Raw genomic sequence first — 16,429 nt, 5'->3', positions numbered from 1 at the left:
TATTTTTTTTTTTTTTTTTTTTTTTTTTTTTTCGGTGTTTCCAGGTGCGCAATTGCTCAATCTAATATATTATAAAAATATTTATCCCACAAGGTGAATGCAGAAATGGAGAAAAAAAAAAAAAAGTTAGAATTGCCATTTTTTTTGTCACTGCAGTTACCAAAAAAAAATGTGATCAAAATGTATAGACCCCAAAATGGTATTAATAAAAACAACAGCCGAGCACAAAAAAAGAATTACGTTGATAGAAAAAGAAAAAACAAAAAGTTATGGCTTGTGAAAGAATGGAAGGAAAAAACAAAAGTGGAAGATAAAGGGGGGATAATCAAAAAGCAAATGTAATGTGAATCCTTATTTCAGCAGAAATCCGTCCTTCAGTGGGTCATCGCTCTCCAGAGTGAAGCTGGCCGTGCCGGTGTAGTGCGCCTGTCCGGACACCTCCACGATCACCGCTTTGTAGTCACCACAAACAGTCTCCTAGAGAAGAGAGAAGTAAATCAGCAGCGAGCGATGCACGGAGATCAATGGCTGCCACGTCCTAATGCTGGATGGTACAAGAACGGCCTCTTCTACAAGTCTCAGCTGAGAATTACACATGGCTACTATAGGATTTCCACATGCAGAAGACGACCAGAGGTGAAAAGGCACAGATACAGGAATGTATACGGTTTGGTATAAGGACTTTGCTTAAATCACCTTGACTGCTTTGCCAGTGAACAGGGAATCTGTGGCACCGCTCTTGAAGGTCCGGGTCTGCTCCAACTGTATTAGGCCTTTGTGGTACTGTAGAGCGATACGAGCGGTGACTCCAGAACCTGTGGGACTGCGATCAACCTGATAACAGAGCAAAAAAAAAAAAAAAAATCACAATTAACTTTTTATGGCTGACGAGTTGTCTTTTTTATCCCTTAAAAAAGTGCCCTAAAAGACCCACATGTTCATAGATATTAAAGGGTTAATCTTGGGTTGCTGGGTCAGCCGGAGCACACGGCTCCTCTGCCTCCTGTTGCTCGGTCAGCCGGAGCACACGGCTCCTCTGCCTCCTGTTGCTCGGTCAGCCGGAGCACACGGCTCCTCTGCCTCCTGTTGCTCGGTCAGCCGGAGCACACGGCTCCTCTGCCTCCTGTTGCTCGGTCAGCCGGAGCACACGGCTCCTCTGCCTCCTGTTGCTCGGTCAGCCGGAGCACACGGCTCCTCTGCCTCCTGTTGCTCGGTCAGCCGGAGCACACGGCTCCTCTGCCTCCTGTTGCTGGGTCACCCGGAGCACACGGCTCCTCTGCCTCCTGTTGCTGGGTCACCCGGAGCACACGGCTCCTCTGCCTCCAAGCTTTCTGATTGCTGGGGAGTGGTGCCCTCTTGATGATTTACAATTTGTATCAGTAACACGGGTCTGAACTGTGTACTCTACAATGCTGTACACACAAGCAGCATTGCCCTCTGCAGCGCCAGATCCTGCCAGCTTTAGAGCCGCACTTGCAAGTCTATGCTCCTTGCCTAGGAGACCAACGACCTTTTATAGGCTGCAGAGGTGGTCTGCAACATGGGCAACAACCAACAAACAATAATTCCTTCATTTTTGATAAACAAGAGAATTTTTAGTAAGAGGTAGATTGCAAAATTGCTAGTTTTTACAAACACTGTGCCTTTTTACCCATTCAGGATGATGAGAAAATCCTTTTAATGCATCACAGGGGCTTTAACAGATTTTGACATCTTTTTATTTACTTAACTGCATGTATTTTTGACTAAAAATCATATTTGCAATAACATTTCATTAAAAGTGTTGCCCCGTTTGCCTTCTATAGTGGTTGGTTACTGTCACGGGTGTGTCAGGTGTAATAGACAGTCGCTCTGGATCTGGCTGTAGAAGGTCACTGCGCTTGGCATTGCAGCTGCAGACACCTTTTTAATCCTTCTTCCTTTAAGACCAAGCGGCGACCTCCCTCCTGCTGCTGATTAACACACCCTGGCAGGGGAGTTAAAAACTCAGTTTGCTCCAGGCAATTGCAGGTGATACTTCTATGTTCTTTTGTGCAGGCTTGGAGCACTAGCTGTGGGCTTGCTTCTTCTCTGGTGCCCTTGGAGGACAGTTGGCGTTACTTCTTTGGTGTCTGTGACTCGCCCCTGGGCCGTGGGGCACTCGGATCCGGGCAATAGGGGAACGATGGGGGTAGTAGTGGCTACCCGGTTCCGTGGCTCAGGGTGGTTAGGCCCGTGGTAGTCCGTTATGTGCTGATGATTATGTCCGACTACGCCACCCATGGATTTGCGGTCATTAGGAACCGCCGCTGCAAGGCAGACCGCTGGGGCTGATGATGTATGCAGCTGGGACGGCATGACTCCCCACGGGAAGAGTGCGGGCCCAGGGCAGTGCAGTGGATGGTGGGAGTGATGGTAGTGAGAGTCCCAGAGCTGATAGTGCTGGAGGAGCAAGGAGCACACAGACAACAGGTTGCAGTCCAGGGTCTTTACTAGAACAGGTAAACTGACCCACAAACAGTCCCGGCTAGGAGGAGACCTGGATGTCTGAGAGCAATGGGGAAATTGGCCCTGGTCAGGGTGAGGGTGTAGGCCTACTGTGCTTTCTGTGCTCCTTCTGGCTATCTCCTCGTTATAGGGTAACAGCCCACGTTTCCGAGCTCTCCGTATATTCTCGCCTGTATGGCCTGCGACGTGGGTTCCTTTCTGCTCCCGGCCTGATACGGCTTTGCTGGTGCCTTCTGTTGTGGCAGGGCCTCCAGGCTTCTTAGGCCAAGGAATATACAGTCCCCTGCGGACTGGTTATCTGCTGTAGGATGTGGAATCCTCCCAGCCTCAGACACCAAAGTCTTGTAAATTAAGTCCTTTATCAGCCAAGACAGGCTTGCTTCGCCTCTTGTCTCTGGCTTGTGGCTCTCCTCCTGCCACACTTCCTCTTAGGTGCAATACAACTTTCTGTCCCTGCTCTGCTCCGGGACACGTCTCAGTACTGAGACAGGTCATCCACTTCTCTCTAACCCTGCCCCCAGTACCAGCTTTTATAGGGGCAGCCAGCTCCCCCTACTGGCCTGAGACAGGAGGCATTGCATGCTAATGTTCCCCTGACTAGAGAACTTCCCCCTTGCTCTCAGACACAGCTTTAATATATTTGTGGCATCCAGGCCAGGGTGACACATCTGCTCAAGCTAAATTAATCACCTTTGTTTACCTTGTTGTCTTTAGTTTGCAGTGGGGCCTGACCAGCGCTCACCCCTCCCTATCTAGGGCCAAGCTCTAGGGACATACAGGGTTTAGGGTCCTGCTCAGCGATTGGTGTGGAACCAATATAGGGACGGTAGGGTAGGCAGGGTGATATTAGATCTGCCTAGGGGTCTCCACTCCCCCTTTCCCTAGTGTTTGGGCTTCCTCCCCCTCTTCCCTTCATGTTGTACTTAGTCTTTCCCACACCTTGCATGACATTTACACTATTTCTGGCAGCAGAATGAGTTAACAGAAGAGAAGGAAGAGCAGAGAAGGAAGATCAGAGTTATAATCTCACAAAGAGCCTGCTGATTCTCATTCCGCAGACAGCAATAGACAGTGCATAATAGGGGATATAGAAGGCAAGCGGGGGCAAAATTATTACCGAAATCAAATTGCAAGCCCCACTGTAGACTGCTCGCTCCTATACGAGGAGAAGACGAAGGAGTCACAGCGAGTTCTGTGCAGACTTCCCTCACTGACTTTTGTATGCAAAGAGACTGCCTGGACCATGAAGACTGTGCTCCCTCCGCACTCAGAATTGGGAGATTTGTAATCCAGATCTAAGCACACTTTAGCTATTTTTTTTCTATCAAGGCAGCAAAATAGTTTAATAGCCACCATGGGAATCGGTTCGCAGGACCCGGTCCATCAGCCGCGTCGGTAATCTGTAGCCTCTGGATGGGAGCTCTGAGAAACGCTTCCTACCTGACGGCATCCCGGCTCTTCTCTCAATTAGCCGGCCTGACAAGACGTCACATGCGCAATACGCCAGGCCGGCTAATCAAAAGAAGAGCCGCGGAAGCCATCGGGTAGAAGCCAGTTCTCAGAGCCTCCTGTCCGGCAGTGACAGATTACCGACGTGGCCAATGAACCGGGGCCTGCGAAATGATTCTCACCATCTCTACCAATTAGCCGTTATACAATGTGGTCTATAGCACGAGTCATCCCTAACACGTTTCACCAGATATGCGGCGTCATCACAAGTGAATGCCAGTGTCCCATCCGCTGATGACGCTGCATATGTGGTGAAACATGTTGGGGGGACGCGTGCTATAAGCAACAACTGTCCTATTCAGTCATAAATGGTGGCACCGCGTGGATCAATACATAAGTGGCAACTTAAAACAAAATGATATAGGCAGATTAGGGACAATATTTTAACACCCTGTATGCATTTTAAATGTAGATAATAAAAGCTAAAGTTTTATGGCCTGATAGAGAGGGATTTCTACATGGGGTTCTCCCCATCTGGTTAATAATTAAGTATATATTCCTCCAAGGCCATGTTTGTCCTCTTTTTTTGTATCTGTTATAAAATGTCTTCAAATTACATTTATGTTTAAAAAATGAATACTAAAAATACATTTAGCTACTCTTTACAGGGAAAGTCCATCATTTGGTTTCTCCTCCGCAGTTGTTGGTCTGCACGGTCCATCACTTCTATTCTTTACATATATCATCCATTTAATACTCTGATTATTTTGGGTGGAGGAACCATCAGGTAGATATCGTTCCATATTTATCAGTAAATTACATAGAATGCAATTCCCTAATGTGGGTCTCCCATCAGCCGGCATATAGAGCAGTAGATTAAGGCGGAGAATTTACCTGGGAATCCGCAAACACACAGATATTGGCAGTGGGCTCCTCGCTGTGTGCATCCTTCCCATCAGTTATTATGGTGCCATATAAGAACGCCAGGTCCTCACTGTCAGGATGGCCAATCTTAACCTGCAGAACAATAAAGCGCCGGTTAATAACCGATACAAAACAGGGCTAGACCTACTGGTGGGAAATGTGTTACTGGTAATATTAAATGGAAAGAGAAGCGTTAGTCGGGTTAGTTTGTTCCCGGTAATAGGAGTCCACACGCTATGGGTTGAGCTAGATGGACTTAGTTTTTAAGGTTGAAGGAAGACTATGTTACAATAACGACCAGCCAGGTAAAGCAGACAGGACGCAGCAGTCCTGGTAGGAGGAGGTCGTGTACGCTACCTGAGCCTTCACAGCATCTGATACCGCGGCTGCGGCATCTACAAGATCTCTTGTCCTCGAAGAACAAACGTCCAATCCGAACCGCTCTGCGCTAACGAAGGCGTAGAAGGCACCCCCGTAAGCTACGTCCACTACTACCCTGCCATAGCCAGGCACGTCAACCGTGACATCTGGATACAAAAACACCAAGAGTCAGGCTGTAATCAGACGTCCAAGAAATGAGGTCCAAGTACGGACCGCTACTTCAAGACTGACTGCGGGTCTTTCAAACCCAACCTATACATGCCTATAAGTCCAGTTCAAGAGATCCGTGGCCGGTGCGGACGTCACGGTCTGTACTGGGATCATGACGTCTGAGTTTGGCCTTACAGTTCACAAATCCCATATGATGCACATCTCCGTAGTCACCAAGAGTAGGGACTGGTCAGCAGGATGAACTATTATTTATGGTGCAGAATAAGGTGATGCCAGGCACAATGATGGAGTCATACAAGGAAACGTTGTATTAATTCACGATGATGCGGCCTCATCAAAGAGTTGTGGTAATATCATGGGATTATGGAGGTTGGACTTCAGTTTTTTGTATCTTCAATGGTTATACCCAAGAACTGTTGGTTACTATATGGGGCATCTATAGGATTTTCCAGTTTGGGTTGAGAAAAAGAGAAGTTTTCCCTGTATGTTTTGTGTAAGATGATGAAAAAATTATGTATTTTCCCGTTGCAAGAAATGCTAGGAGTGGTTTCCACCAGCAGCGATGGAAAGTTGTGCCGTCTAACTTCACATTCTGCAGCACCGCAAGGTCCATCATCTATGAAAAACGTCAGGGTTAATTTTGCCTTTCAGTTCGGGCATTATCTGGGAATGTGTTTAATAAACCCTGACCCTTTAGGTAACCCTATAGATAAATGTCGCACTCAGTTAAGTCTGGGGACCATGGAGGCCACAACGATTTGTGTGTTATATGTTCCTCTGTGGATGCTGCATAAATGCAGCACAGGGACATGTGTGACATATACGACATGTTGTCCCATCAAAATAATCCTCACCCTTGTCATCAGTTCTGTACATAGAATTACTGGAAGACGTCTATGTACACGACTGTGGTCACATATCTGTCAATGACTATTGCACCACAACCTGTGTACCCATAGCCATGCACCAAGCATTGATTGTATGGATCCTGCAGTGGCTTTTGGAGCAGCTTGAGTAAAATATCAGATTTTTCTGCAAATGATCACATCAGGTTAGATGGAATCGGCGTTGTCAGTGAATCAATGAGGGTAGAGTGGGGGAGGAAAACATTTTCTCTGTATTTTGCCACTTCCGCACCAAACCATATACAGTACTAACAAAAAGTTAGGTATATTTGGCTTTTGGATGAAATTTCAGTATGATCCTAAGATGCCCTCTAACATTTTCAGGTGACCTTCTCTAAACATTTGATTGCACATGTCCAACTGCTCAATGTTTCAGGACTTTTTGCACAACTTGCTGTTCTCTAACAAGGAGCTTAATGGCAAAATTCACAACGGGCGTTTGAGCCATGATTCGGGCAATAAATTTCGGGGTTCAATTAGAATTGGTATTAAACAGTCCTCCTCATCCTGCTGGTCACATTTTGATATCATGAGACCAAGACGACATCTAACAATTGAGGAGTAGTACTTCGCCATTATGAGGCTTCAAGCAGGATGTTCTCAGACAGAGGTGGCCACTGAGCTTAGAGTCACAGAGTCATCAGCAGGTTGTAACAGAGATACAGGAAGACTGGAAGAGTCCCAGAAAGGCCGAGAAGTGGCCAAAGGATGTCCACATCCCACACGGATGACCGCTTCATTGTGAACACTGTCCTTAGGAACCGGATGATGAATGTCACAACTCCAGGCACATTGAAGGGAGGTGAGACACACCCAAGTGTCAGGTCAGACCATTCAAAACAGTTTACATCAGCATGGTCCGCGTGCTAGACGACCTGCAAGGTACCTGACCACACCGCCAGGGCACGTCTACGTTGGACAAGGGACCAGAGGTTCTCAGTGCTGTTCACTGATGAAAGCCGATTCACGCTGAGCAGAAACGATGGCCACCAAGGATGTTGTAGACATCAAAGAGAGCGCTGTGCATCAGCCACTGTTGTCACCAGTGGTGGTGGTGTTACAGTGTGGGCAGGTGTCTAGTCAATACAGAACTGCCCTACACTTTGTGACAAGTCCCTAATAATCGAATAGCATCATTAATCCAGTCATTGTGCCTCTGCATAAACACCACAGGCCTAATTTCATCTTCCTGGACGACCATGCTCCAGTTCATTGAGGTCGTATCATTAGGGAACGGCTGCTGTAGACAGGGGAACCTCAAATGGAGCAGCCTGCACTTTCTCCAGACCTGAAACCCATAGAATACCTATGGGATCAGCTGAGTTGCCGAGTAGGGGGCTTGTAACTCTGTACCCCAGAACCTCACTGACCTGAAGGCCGCCCTTCAAGAAGAGTGGGATGCCATGTCTCAGCAGACAATAACTCCACTTGTGAACAGCAGGAGACGTCGTTGTCAGCTGTAATTGATGCTCAAGGCCACACGACAAGTTATTGCGACATTGACATTTTTTTTGGGGGGGGGGGGTGTATACCACCACAGTTGTTGGCTTTTGTTTCCATAAATTGTATAAGATGATGAAATCACGATTGCTGCTTCTAAAAATGCTCGACTGTCATGAGAAAATATAACTGTAGCGGGAACTTTATACATTGTCCATAAATTTCACCTGAAAGTCAAATATCCCTAACTTTTTGTGTTTAGTGTATACAGACTGCTGTAAGGTGGAACAGAAAAGGTGTCGAGCTCTACTGTACACATCACCTGGGTACAGGGGGGGGGCGCTCTCTGTCACCTGGGCAAAGGGTGGCGCTATACTGAATTTATTACCTGGGCACAGGGTGGCGCTGCATGCCTGGTCACACCATTACCTGTACACAGGGTGGCGCTGTATATATTACCTGAACACAAGGTGGCGCTGTATATATTACCTGGACACAAGGTGGCGCTGTATACATTACTTGGGCACAGGGTGTGCAGCTCTACTGTATGCATCACCTGGGCACAGGGGGGCGCTCTCTATCACCTGGGCACAGGGGAGGGGGTGCTCTCTATCACCTGGGCACGGGGTGGCGCTGCATGCCGGGTCACACCATTACCTGGGCACAAGGTGGCGCTATACTGTATGCATTACCTGTGCACAGGGTGAAGGCCGGCACACTGTGGAATCGCACCCGTCCGCTGCGGCCGCCGCTGTAGGACACGTAGGCCCGCACCAGGCCGCACGGGCAGTGGATGGTGAGCGGCGTCTCCGGACTCTGCGGATCCACCAGTCCGTAGTCTATGGCGAAGCGGCCCAGCGCGATGATGGCGTGCCCGCACATGGTGCTGTACCCGGCGTTGTGCATGAACAGCACCCCCAGCTGCGCCTGCGCCTCCTCACTGGGCACCAGCAGCGCCCCGTACATATCCCGGTGCCCGCGGGGCTCCAGCATCAGCACCCTGCGCACCCAGTCCATGTTCTCCCGCACCCAGCGCCTCTTCTCCAGCAGCGTGCTCCCGCTGGGTACCGGTGCCCCGCTCAGCACTATCCGCAGCGGCTCCCCGCCGGTGTGCATGTCCACCACTGACAGCACCGGGCCGTCATTGGGGGCTAAGCGGAACTTCAGAGCCGACATCGCTGAAGAAGCGGAGCCTCAACTGTGGGCAATATTACTCTTACGTTGCCCACAGCAAAGATGGCGGCGAAGCCGTTACGTCTCTCAAGTTCGACGTAAGGTGTGACGTCAGCACATCCGCAGAGCCAGACCCGGAAGTGGTGGTGATGTCTGCAGGCTGGAGCTCCCTGACCCTGGATGCTGATGGGTAAGTCATGGACACTGCGGGGCTCCCAGGGAACGAGTCAGTGAGGGGCCCCGGGGCCTCCTGGCCAGACAGGCGCTGCCTATAGGCTGTACGTCCTGCTCCCAGCATACAGCTGGGGGAGGTACAATGGCTGCCCCATCACATATCCCAGCCTCCCTGTCAGCCCTCACTCTGCCCCATGTAGAAAAGAGGGAAAAATGGAGAATGGAGACGTTGCCCGGAGCAACCAGACTGATCCTATGATTTTTAACCCCCTCCCAATTTTCGTTTTTGCCCTTTTGATTGTTCCCCCTTCTGCCACGAGCTGTAACCTTTTGATTTTTTTCGTTGTCATAGCCGTACGGATAAGGGTTAATTTTTGTGGGATGAGTTTTCAATGGCACCGTTCATTTTACCATAAGATGTACTAAAAAGTGTAGGGGGGGAATCTAACGGGGTAAATGGTGAAAACATGCAATTCTGACGTTGTTGTGTGGTAAAATGACCTGGAAACATTATTGTGCCGTCAGTACGAGACCGACGATACCAAACTTGTCAGGTTTTTTATTATTTTAGTGGCTAAAAAAAGTTCTAAACTTTGTAAAAAAAAAAAAAAAAGCAACCTTCAGCACCCAGCGATCATATCACGGTCTTTATGTATCTACATGATTACAGACTGCGAACAAACCCCGTCCAACTACTAGTGAACAGACAAAAGCAGATCTGCCTGTAGGATGGAAATACTCAGTTTAGTTATAGTTTGTAACCACGGAGACACATCGCTATGCATAGGAGCTGTATACTGAAAACGATAGTTATGCATATTTGCAAGAAATACATTGTAATATCAGATGTTTCACAAATTGTGGACAAAACTCCCCTGACATAATGTTTTTTTTTTTCAGCTGTGGATACAGGAAAAGTATGCATTGGCCTTTACTGTGGAAAACCTGTTCTGTTCTCAAATGGGTCAAATGAAACCTTTGGAGAATGTGGGGTAAGTTATATCTACTATATATAAATATATATTTATGATCCATGGCCATGGATTGAACTGACATCCATTTGGTGACCGTGTAGCAGTGTTATGCCAGGTCCGGCGGCGGGTCTAGTGCCTAGCAAACAGCGTCAGCTTATGATTCTTGTCAATTGGGCCAGTAATTGCTGATATAACATGGATGAGAAATAAATGACTTCTTTATGGTCTTCTGAATTAACCCTTAGGCAGCTCTATTGCATATACCATGTTAAGCCCCCTCCATTAGGTTACATTCCCACGATGAGGTTTTGATGTTGCCGACTTTCTGTCCCATTTGGTAAATTGGGTTACTTGCATTTTTCTCAAAAATACGCAGTGTAAAAAAAACTCATTGTGGGAACATAGCATTTGCGTAAGTAGAAAGCTGCTATAGTCAGTTCTTCCTCTGCAGACCCGTCCAGTCTATATATTATGAAAATGGGCCATTATTTCACTTCATGCTGTGTAATCTCATTTCTCCTGCCTCTGTTTTTCAGGCGTGTCCTCGAGGTGAGCGGATCGATTCTCGCAGCATCTGCCGGCAGTGTGTAGGGTCTCCCGAGCTGTACGACTGGCTGTATTTAGGATTTATGGGCATGCTGCCACTTATATTACACTGGTTCTTCATTGAATGGTATTCTGGAAAAAAGAGGTAAGAGCAGAGTTTTCTTGTATCCCCAACCTGCACTTATCTTATATTATATAGTATTTACTGTATGTGTATATGTGTTGTAACGTTCCCTCTGTACAGTTCCAGCGCTTTTTTCCAGCACATCACGGCCTTGTTTGAATGCACTGTGGCTGCCCTGATAACGTTACTGGTCAATGAACCCATTGGATATCTACACATTCGCTCCTGTGGAGTGGAAAAGCTTTCCGACTGGTATACAATGCTGTACAACCCCAGCCCGGACTACGTCAACACTGTGCACTGTACACATGAAGCCGTTTATCCCTTGTAAGTCTTCTCTTCCCATAATATGAATAGTCTGATATAATCAGTCCTCAGTTATTTTATCAGTGGTCATCTTATAGATTATTCATTTGTGCCATTTTTTTTTACCTATATGTCCTAAACCAGGAGCCAATTCTGGTTCTTAAAGGGAACGGGACATCAGAAAATGACCTATTGTTTAAATCAACTTTTTTTCCCCATTTCACAATCTGTATGAAAAAAAAATTATAAATCTATTAATTTTCACACCAGCCACTGGGGCTATTTCAGACTGACTTCTGGAAATGCACATGTACATTAGCCACCAAGAACACAACCAGACCTGTCTTTTGGATTGAAGCATCTAATGAGCATGTGCAAAGTGCAGAGGGCGAGCTCTGACATTGCCTATTGTGATTGGTGGATCCTGTGTTATCAGCTGTGTATAGAGGAGTTACCTGACATTGCAAGCCTGTCTCTGATGATAATGAGACTTCTGGGAAAAAAAAGGATGGGTGAATCTGAAATATCCCCAGCAGCTACTGTGATAAATGCAACACAAAAACCTGATTGAAGCAATGGGTTATTTACTGATGATGCGTTCTGTATAATGGGAAGCTAGTGCAGTATATCAAAGCCTGAATCAGAATGATATTTTCTCCTCGTTCAGTGTCTTGGTGCCAATGGATGAAGATGACTACATCTCGGATGTCTGAGGCGGCCATCTTTAAGTAGTGATTTTCTTTTGGTAGTGTAAATTGTATTATTCTTTTTGTAATGATTGCATTGCTATCATCCACAGGTACACCATTGTCTTCATTTACTATGCATTCAGCTTGGTGTTGATGATGCTGCTCCGACCTCTTTTAATAAAGAAGATCGCCTGCGGGTTAGGGAAGTCGGACCGTTTTAAAAGCATCTATGCAGCACTGTATTTTTTCCCGATCTTAACTGTGATACAGGCTGTAGGAGGCGGATTACTGTGTAAGTCACATTTATGTACTTTATAGATATATTGTATATTTGTGCTATAGTATGGGACTAAAATGCACAAAATTGATACTAGTCAAACTGTGGAGGTATCACACGTCTGAAAAGGCTCAAAGGGGTTTAGCAAGATGGTGAGTTATCACAGGATAGATGGTGACTTGCTGATCGCTGGAGGTCCAGCACTCCCATTGACGACATCTGGGGCAGTGACTCAGGTGCTCGCCCGAGGCTTCATTCAGAGGGGTTGCTGTATCGGATGAGGTCTCAGTGATCAGCAAGTTATCACTGATCTCGGTACAACCTCTTGCGCATCGGCATCATGGAGTTGTTTTTTTTAAGCTAGAACCAGCATCCCCTCCTTTAGCAGAGGGGAGATATTCACAATAATGCAGGACAGATGCAAGGCATTTATTCTCGCTTGCTTGCCTGCAAACATGGAGCAGCAGATACAGACTGTCCGCCGCTGGTGCTGGGCAGACATAGAAGCTGCAGTGATTGCAATCCCTAATCCTCAATAGCTCTTGCTGAATGGGATTCCTATGAAATATGTAAGAAAGGGGCTTGTGACCAATAATATGTCTCACCTATCCATAGCCTTGCTGACCCGCCACTAATATGGGGGACCCCGTCCCTCTTCTCCATGGGTTGAATCATGTAGCGCAGTGTCCTGATCTACCAAATGTAGAATATTGCAGGATTACACTATATGGGATTTGTTGTCTGCTGCCATGGAGACACATTGGTCTGCATAGGCGCTGAGAAAACAAAACAGGAAATGCTAAAAAAAAAAAAAAAAAAAGGGAACTTTTTGCTGGCAATAAATATGTATTACATTGCTGGATAGGCTTTGCAGCTGCAAATAGATATACCAGTTCTAGGAAAGTCAGCTTTGACTCTTGATGTAAATTAGATCACTAGTGAACTATTCCCCAGCTAGTGCTCCAATTTTCTGTCTAATGTGACCCCCATGGGCTCGACTGAACGCTGTTAAAAGGAATCTGTTCGCAAGTTTTTACTATGAAATCTGACAGAGACCCTGATTACAGTGATGTGTCAGTTTATTTGGTGCAGCAGTTGCGATACAATCACAGTTTCCTCTGCTGCAGGTGTAGCAGAGCCGACACCACTGATCGGCAGAAATGCACAGCCCAGCAAGTGACATATCTGGAATCAGGGTCTCTGCCCCCACATCAGATTACAAACAACATTATACTCACACGGTATCCTGTGTGGACTTAAACTCCATATAAATATCAATATCACAAAACCTGAGCTTAGAAACAACGCTCAATAGACCAGAGTCTTAATATCCAAACAGTAACACTTTATTAATTTATTAAGACTCTGGTCTATTGAGCGTTGTTTCTAAACTCAGGTTTTGTGATATTGATACTCTCAGATTACATCATAAAAACCTGGTGACCGATTCCCTTTAAGCGCTGCTGTTAGCAATGCCATCCTAGCAATGAACAGACATAAATTGAGCCCCTGGGGGGAAGTAAGCGGGGTATAATGTTAATGATCTATATACCTTCTAGCATTCAGCCCCTCCCTCTGTGCACTTACAGCCTCATTTACAAAAAAGATTCAAAATTGATTTTTGTTAGTGAAGGTCTGTTTAAAGTATGAGGTGCGTTCTACATTGACGAGGAACCTCATGATATCGGATTATAAGCGGTGAAACCTATACTGCCCTTTTTTGACATTGAGCAATTAATAGGAGACGTCTAGTGTGATGAGCTGTATTGTCAGCGATATGACCGTATTCACACAGTATTACACCGCCGTGCTTCTTGTGGTAGAGAACCGAACAATATGTCCTTTTGTGTATGGCGGGAATATGAGTCACATAATTCGGCATGGTTCACGTAGCTTCAGTCACTTCTGCTCCTTACGTATACATCATTTATCGTTCTTTCTTTTCCAGATTACGCCTTCCCCTACATCATTCTGGTGTTGTCGCTAATAACGCTGGCTGTGTATATGTCTGCATCAGAGATAGAGGTAAGGACGGGCGCGCGGACCGCGCTGTGATTACGCTGCTGATAATGGCTGCACTCTCTCTTTTATTCTCCTCGGCCGTCTTGGAGTTTAGCATTTACCTTTCTCTCGTTCACAAAGAGCTTTTCTCTGGTCACGACTTCAAATTGGATCTTGGTATATTTGTACAAAGTCATTATGACCATCTCAGAGATGAGAGCTTTCAGGATTAATGGCCTCCTATACACACTCCATGTAAGTCAACCCAAACCCACTGATGCTGGCGGGACTGGCCGCCCATCTAATGTGTATAGCAGCTGCCTGCCAGATGTCAGGGAAGAAAAAGATCACCCCTAATCTTATTGCTTATTCTTACTACTATAAGTATAATAGGGGATAACTTACTGAATACTGGGACCCACAGGATCCTAACAGGGCTGTGGGAACTGGTCTCTGTAGAGCCCCATCTCAAGTGGAGTGGAGGCTGAGTATGTTTGCCCTCGGCCCCATTTCTTATCTATAGGACTGCCAGATTAAACCAAGTACAGTGCTCTCCTATTTCCATCAGTCCTATAAACAGTTACTATAGCTGAGGTAGCATATGCTCATTGCCACTTTATTTTAAGTCTATGGGAATACATGCACGGATATCTCCATCTTTCATACACTTTGAATGGAGCTGCAGTGCTCGCTCGACTACTGCTGCAATCCAACAGGAGCACCAGGGCCCACCGTATGTGTGTTGAGGGCCCCTAAACATTCATCACCTATCCTGTGATTAGGTGATAATTTAGGATTACGTGACAAAACCCTTTATTCTCAGTAATACAAGTGTTTGACCTACAAGCACCGATCATATTTTAGTTTGATATCTTGATATATAAACCACCAATGACAACATCTGCAAGGAGATTGTATGTTTTCCCCACGTTTGCCTGGGTTTCTTCCCACACTCCAAAGACATACTGATAGGGAATCTAGATTGTGAGCCCCAATGGGGACAGTGCTGATGTCTATGAAGCGCTGTGGAATTAATGGTGCTATATAAGGGAGTAAAATATATATAAGAAAATAATAGAGGTAGCATAGTGATTGAAAAAAAAAGCTGACTTAATATTGGCAATTTTTTGGTTCACGATCTGACCCCTTTCTCAAGCCCTTTCAAAGGTTCACATCATGAACCAGAACGTCAGCACTATTGGCTAATGAAAGTCAACCTTTTTTTCCCAGTCTGTGTTCTGCCTCCATTATAATAATTCTTTATATTTGCAGAAGGCTTGGCATCCCCAATTCTTTGCTAGTGCTACTTTTCTATTTTTTTAGTTTTTAATGTTCTGATATTTTTCTTTGTAGACTTTTAAGGATCTCCTGGTGAGGAAGAAAAGACTGGTTGTCCTCTTCAGCCACTGGCTAATTCACGCCTATGGGATTATCTCCATTTCTAGAATGGATAAATTAGAACGGGACTTGCCTCTCCTGGCGTTGGTCCCGGGGCCTACTCTCTTCTACCTGATCACTGCCAAATTTACAGACCCCTCCCGGATACGTCTGGAAGAAGGTAGTGGACATTAACCTAGGGCGGACATCCCAGGAAAATGAACTGAAATCTGAAAGCCATGCGCTAAAAGGTGGATGACTGAGACAAGTCAGCATTCCTGGACAAAGGCAATACAATGGAGAGAGCCATGTTGTCTGCTACTCTTTATCCTATGATTTAACAAGGAGCCAATTACACGAAAAAAACTTGTTGCCTTCACAGGATGGAGCATTTAGTTTGTGATTTATGCGTTTTAATTTATGCATTTGGTCACTTATGTCCTAATGGAGGCCACATTTTCATTGGTATAACTGGCGCCTTCCAACACATGCAAGTAACCAGCAAGTTGTTAAAGCTTTTCCCTTCATTTTCCTATAGATGGCAAAACCTTCCATCCTCAAACCAAGTTGTACCCTAATTACCATAATAAATCTAATGCACCTAAAGTATTACCAGGGATGGCGGTCCCGCCTGGTGGAGCATGCTGGCACTTCACAGGGAGTTAGAGGACAACGGCTTTAGTAAAATGTAGATGACCAATTCTGCAGAGCGCAAAAATAGAGGAGCGAAGTACTTAAAGTAACCTCATAAAACGCACGGCCTTCTTCAGGAATGGTGGGCAGAGGCCGATCCTTCATATTGTGTCTTCTGAACCTTTGTAAACTTTGATATTTATTTTTCACTTGTTTGTTTTGTGACATATGAAGGTAAGTGAATGAGATTTTGTTTCTTTTATACATTTGATTTCTGTAATATAAAAGTTTTGTTGGATGTGCCCGTAGAGAAAAAAATAAAACCTGCTTCAAGGAAAGGGTGTAGTTTTTCCCAGTGAGTTGGAAGACATTGTTGCCTTTTTTCCTGAAATCAAAGA

The 16,429-nt window shown here is 45.8% G+C and overlaps 3 protein-coding genes across 3 annotated transcripts in view; 1 reads left to right on the top strand and 2 right to left on the bottom strand.

The window, feature by feature from the left end:
- L3HYPDH (trans-L-3-hydroxyproline dehydratase) lies at window positions 1-9,019 on the bottom strand. The gene is made up of 5 exons (XM_073638744.1): window positions 8,450-9,019; window positions 5,218-5,387; window positions 4,831-4,953; window positions 697-834; window positions 1-477 (listed from the first exon to the last, which is right to left on the bottom strand). Exons 1-5 carry the CDS (start codon window positions 8,931-8,933, stop codon window positions 352-354), a joined length of 1,041 nt encoding a protein of 346 aa, XP_073494845.1. The 5' UTR covers window positions 8,934-9,019; the 3' UTR covers window positions 1-351.
- On the top strand, window positions 8,890-16,369 carry JKAMP (JNK1/MAPK8 associated membrane protein). The gene is made up of 7 exons (XM_073638746.1): window positions 8,890-9,120; window positions 10,005-10,096; window positions 10,615-10,769; window positions 10,869-11,075; window positions 11,854-12,035; window positions 13,969-14,045; window positions 15,375-16,369. The coding sequence occupies exons 1-7, from the start codon at window positions 9,111-9,113 to the stop codon at window positions 15,591-15,593; spliced, it is 942 nt and encodes a 313-aa protein (XP_073494847.1). The 5' UTR covers window positions 8,890-9,110; the 3' UTR covers window positions 15,594-16,369.
- Window positions 14,870-16,429, bottom strand: part of CCDC175 (coiled-coil domain containing 175) — a 35,218-nt gene continuing 33,658 nt past the window's right edge. Inside the window, exon 20 of the mRNA XM_073638743.1 lies at window positions 14,870-16,416. Within this exon, the coding sequence (XP_073494844.1) occupies window positions 16,361-16,416 (56 nt within the window). The 3' untranslated portion in view covers window positions 14,870-16,360. The remainder of the gene's footprint in view (window positions 16,417-16,429) is intronic.

This window comes from Phyllobates terribilis, unplaced genomic scaffold (assembly GCF_046119375.1).
Source record: "Phyllobates terribilis strain yellow unplaced genomic scaffold, ASM4611937v1 Scaffold_7__3_contigs__length_470593459, whole genome shotgun sequence".
In the NCBI taxonomy this organism is placed as follows: domain Eukaryota; kingdom Metazoa; phylum Chordata; class Amphibia; order Anura; family Dendrobatidae; genus Phyllobates; species Phyllobates terribilis.
Note: the sequence above shows the minus strand (reverse complement) of the source record. Positions and strands in the feature narration are given on the sequence as shown.

Excerpts from the sequence above, each read along its gene's own strand:
- JKAMP (XM_073638746.1), top strand. Across the intron at positions 10,097-10,614 it reads AAACCTTTGGAGAATGTGGG|GCGTGTCCTCGAGGTGAGCG; the intron begins GTAAGTTATATC and ends TCTGTTTTTCAG. Across the intron at positions 12,036-13,968 it reads TGTAGGAGGCGGATTACTGT|ATTACGCCTTCCCCTACATC; the intron begins GTAAGTCACATT and ends TTTCTTTTCCAG.
- L3HYPDH (XM_073638744.1), bottom strand. The coding sequence starts at position 8,933 with ATGTCGGCTCTGAAGTTCCGCTTAGCCCCCAATGACGGCCCGGTGCTG. Across the intron at positions 4,954-5,217 it reads CAGATGCTGTGAAGGCTCAG|GTTAAGATTGGCCATCCTGA; the intron begins GTAGCGTACACG and ends ATTGTTCTGCAG. Across the intron at positions 835-4,830 it reads GTGTGTTTGCGGATTCCCAG|GTTGATCGCAGTCCCACAGG; the intron begins GTAAATTCTCCG and ends CTCTGTTATCAG.